We start from the raw sequence: 3224 nt of genomic DNA, 5'->3' as shown, positions 1-3224 counted from the left end.
TTAACTTCATTGTACCATCCACATGCACTAAAAAAAAAAAGATTTTTTAAGCAATTAGAGATCAGAAAAACTCTTAACCGTAGTTGTCATAATGCAACTCGGCTGGTGAAGTCTGATACTGAGTGTAAGAACTTAACAGTGGCATGTGACGGTACAAAGAATACATTTGCAATGTTATTATATGCTTTTCTTATTGGAAACCTGTATAAGGCAAGTGACTCAAGTGATCAGTTTTATTGCAATGATCAACAGATCATGATTAGCCATTATACACACTATAACTTGTGTATTTTTACATAGTCCTATCAACGATATGATTATACTACCACATCCATAAGCAGATAAAACACCATTTTTGTTAGAAATGTATGAGACATCGTGACTAATGATATATACCGGCTGAAGTAAATGGTGTTTCTTAACCCAGCACGCCTCAAAAGCTCTGGTATTGAATGAAATGTCTCATCAGCAGAAGCTGTAATATGTAATACGTGCACTCTTCTCAGTGGTAAATGTGTAAGTAAAGAAAGGTGCAATTAATATTATTACCAGTCTCATTATGCAACATCACACAAGTTATTGATTATGAAATCCCTTCAAATATTTAAGATAATCCCTGATGACTATAAACAAAAGTTAATTCTATAACAACAGATATTTATAGCTTTGTAAGTGGTAAAGATTTATCTTCGGTTTAAGCATCAGTTATCCAATATAAAATATGTGAGAGAAAAATAAAAAACAGAGTTAAGGGGTAAAGTTTGACAATAACTAACCTAAACCCAAAAATTCACTACAAGTTTTAAATTGGGGCTCCTGGATTAAAAGACCCCGTAGCTTAATGTATTCCTATTAAAACATCTTTATTCATTAAAATGTAAGACTTAAGTACTTTAAGTAAATACCTGTTGCTCATACTCAAAATTCTTCCAGAACGAAACTGACCCCTTTCCTGCAATATATCGAGGAACTGGAACTTCGTTCCTGCTGAGTCTTGACACATTATTCCTCTGTCGCCGTAAGACTAAATCCTCCTCATCAGCTTGTTTTGAAGTGGAACTAAGTTCCTGAACTGGTTTATCTATAGCTTTACCAAGTGTTTCATCTACCTATAATTAATTTAAAATACTGTCAATTCACATTACTCTTAAAATGCAAAATTACAGCACCAAATTTTGAATGTCTCTCTAAAACCAATTAATACTAAGTTTTTACAACCTTGAAAATTATTTTTTTTATAAAGTAACATCAAAAATGTACTCTTCTTTCACATATAATCATTCAAAAGAAAACTAAAACAAATGACTTATTGGGAATCAATCTTACTAAACTGGCTTTTAAATATTAACAGCATGCAATGTTAAACAACTTTAAACAATTTTATTTCTACATGTTTATAAATTACATGCTATTTCAGGCCAATGCAAACAATTTCAATTTTAACTCTTTCTGCTTTGTTTCATCATTCATACTGAAGATTATATATAGGTTAGTCTGGAACTAGAATAAAGAATATATCCCTGATCTTTCAAAATCAAAATAACTAAACCTTAGAAAAATGCAATCTGAAGTGTAGATTTCTTTTAATTCTATAAATGAGAATTACAACATTAAGACAGTAACCAAGATGAGAATTCTAATGTGGATAATTGGCTGTATGAGATAATACAGTAGCTAATCACAAGTAAAATGTATCAGTAATGCACATGTAAGGCCACTTGAATATTTAAATACAAATGGAAATTAAATTTTCATAGGCATAACACATTAAATAACAGATTCTTAGTTGTTGTTTTTTTATCAGACTGAGAATGGACTATCAGTACCAAGAGTGATTGTACAACTTTTTATATCTAGATTGCATAAGGATACTTTCAAGTAATTCTACTTGATGTACTAACAGTATTAAGATAATATGAGTGGCTACTGCAATGTTATTGTTAACAGCTGTCAACAGAGTTTGATACTTATAAATTATAAGTGATATAGCAATGGGAAAGTGAAATTAAATAAAAATTAAAAAGATACTCATACAACTTGTTACATTAATGTAACATTATGTTTCTAGTTATAACTTCTATTCTTAGTTCTAGAATTTAATTTTTAGGACATAAACAACTATAGTACAATGACCTTCGGAAAAGAAACGTCTGCCATGAACTTGAAAGTTGGATAGACCTACACTATACAAAATTCACATATGTACAAATTACAATTATATTTGCAATGCTACCGGTTTGATAGTTATAGTATAGTACAATTTGTAGTTTAAGTTTCTACTTTCGAGAAGCCTGGTTTATTAAACTCCCCTTTTCATTACCTTAAAAAAAAAACAACTAAATACATATTAAAAGTTACAGCTGTTAACATTTTTTAAGAATTGTTTTTCATACAAATTTTGGTATAAGTATTCAAAAACACTTAAATCTGTCATAACTGTTGACAATTTTTAATAACACCCTCCAAAACATTTTTGTAAACCTAAAATATGAGTTTGTTCCTTCAACACCGGTTCATTTACCGTAATTTAAATACTGCTGTCAACTCGATCACATGATTTTGATCAACAAATTTGAAGAAACGCAAAAGTGACCTCTTGTGTAAGTAAACCTGTATAAAACTTTGCTCCGTTTTTAACATATATTTTCTCATCTGTTTTGGTGTTTGATCTATGTATAATATATATTTCACTATTGACGCTTCGATAAATATGAGATTTTCTAATTTCTACACAAAATGAACCTGAATTGCAAACTTTGTATTAGATACGTCGTAAAATCTTTTTCTTGCTATATGGATGCCTAAAAATGTTTTCTCATACCATGGCTAATGTTTAAAGTCTAGCAAACATTAAATTTGTCCTCCTGCGGCTTTATTCATAACTATAATTTCAGTTTACTGAGTTCAGAATAAAAAATATAACTCACAAAACTACTTAGACACAAACCTTCGAAAGCAGTATGTCAGTGGGAGGAAAGACCAATGCTGAATATGATTCAAGCTTATCAGAAATTCGTTTGCAAAAATCAGACGAAAACTAAGATGCTTTCTTTGAAAAGTTTTACAGTTAGTTATGATGCGAACTAAGCAGTTTAATGACAAACCAAAGATCCTCAGCTCGAAAAGTATAATCAGGCTGATCGAGCGCTCCAAGAGGAAGGTTTGATGGAAAGTTTGTTTGTTTTTGAATTTCGCGCAAAGCTACACGAGGGCTATCTGCGCTA

At 30.6% G+C, this 3224-nt stretch overlaps 1 protein-coding gene across 3 annotated transcripts in view; it reads right to left on the bottom strand.

Annotated features, from left to right (window-relative positions):
- The window catches only part of LOC106467158 (protein ced-11-like), a 51628-nt gene that overhangs the window by 43180 nt on the left and 5224 nt on the right, over positions 1 to 3224 (bottom strand). For all 3 annotated transcript variants that reach the window (XM_022395291.1, XM_022395292.1, XM_022395293.1), the window contains exon 2: positions 906 to 1109. In XM_022395291.1, the coding sequence (XP_022250999.1) occupies positions 906 to 1109 (204 nt within the window). The remainder of the gene's footprint in view (positions 1 to 905; positions 1110 to 3224) is intronic.

This window comes from Limulus polyphemus, unplaced genomic scaffold (genome assembly GCF_000517525.1).
Source record: "Limulus polyphemus unplaced genomic scaffold, Limulus_polyphemus-2.1.2 Scaffold2510, whole genome shotgun sequence".
NCBI classification, from domain to species: Eukaryota; Metazoa; Arthropoda; class Merostomata; order Xiphosura; family Limulidae; genus Limulus; species Limulus polyphemus.
This window is presented reverse-complemented; position numbering and strand designations above follow the sequence as displayed.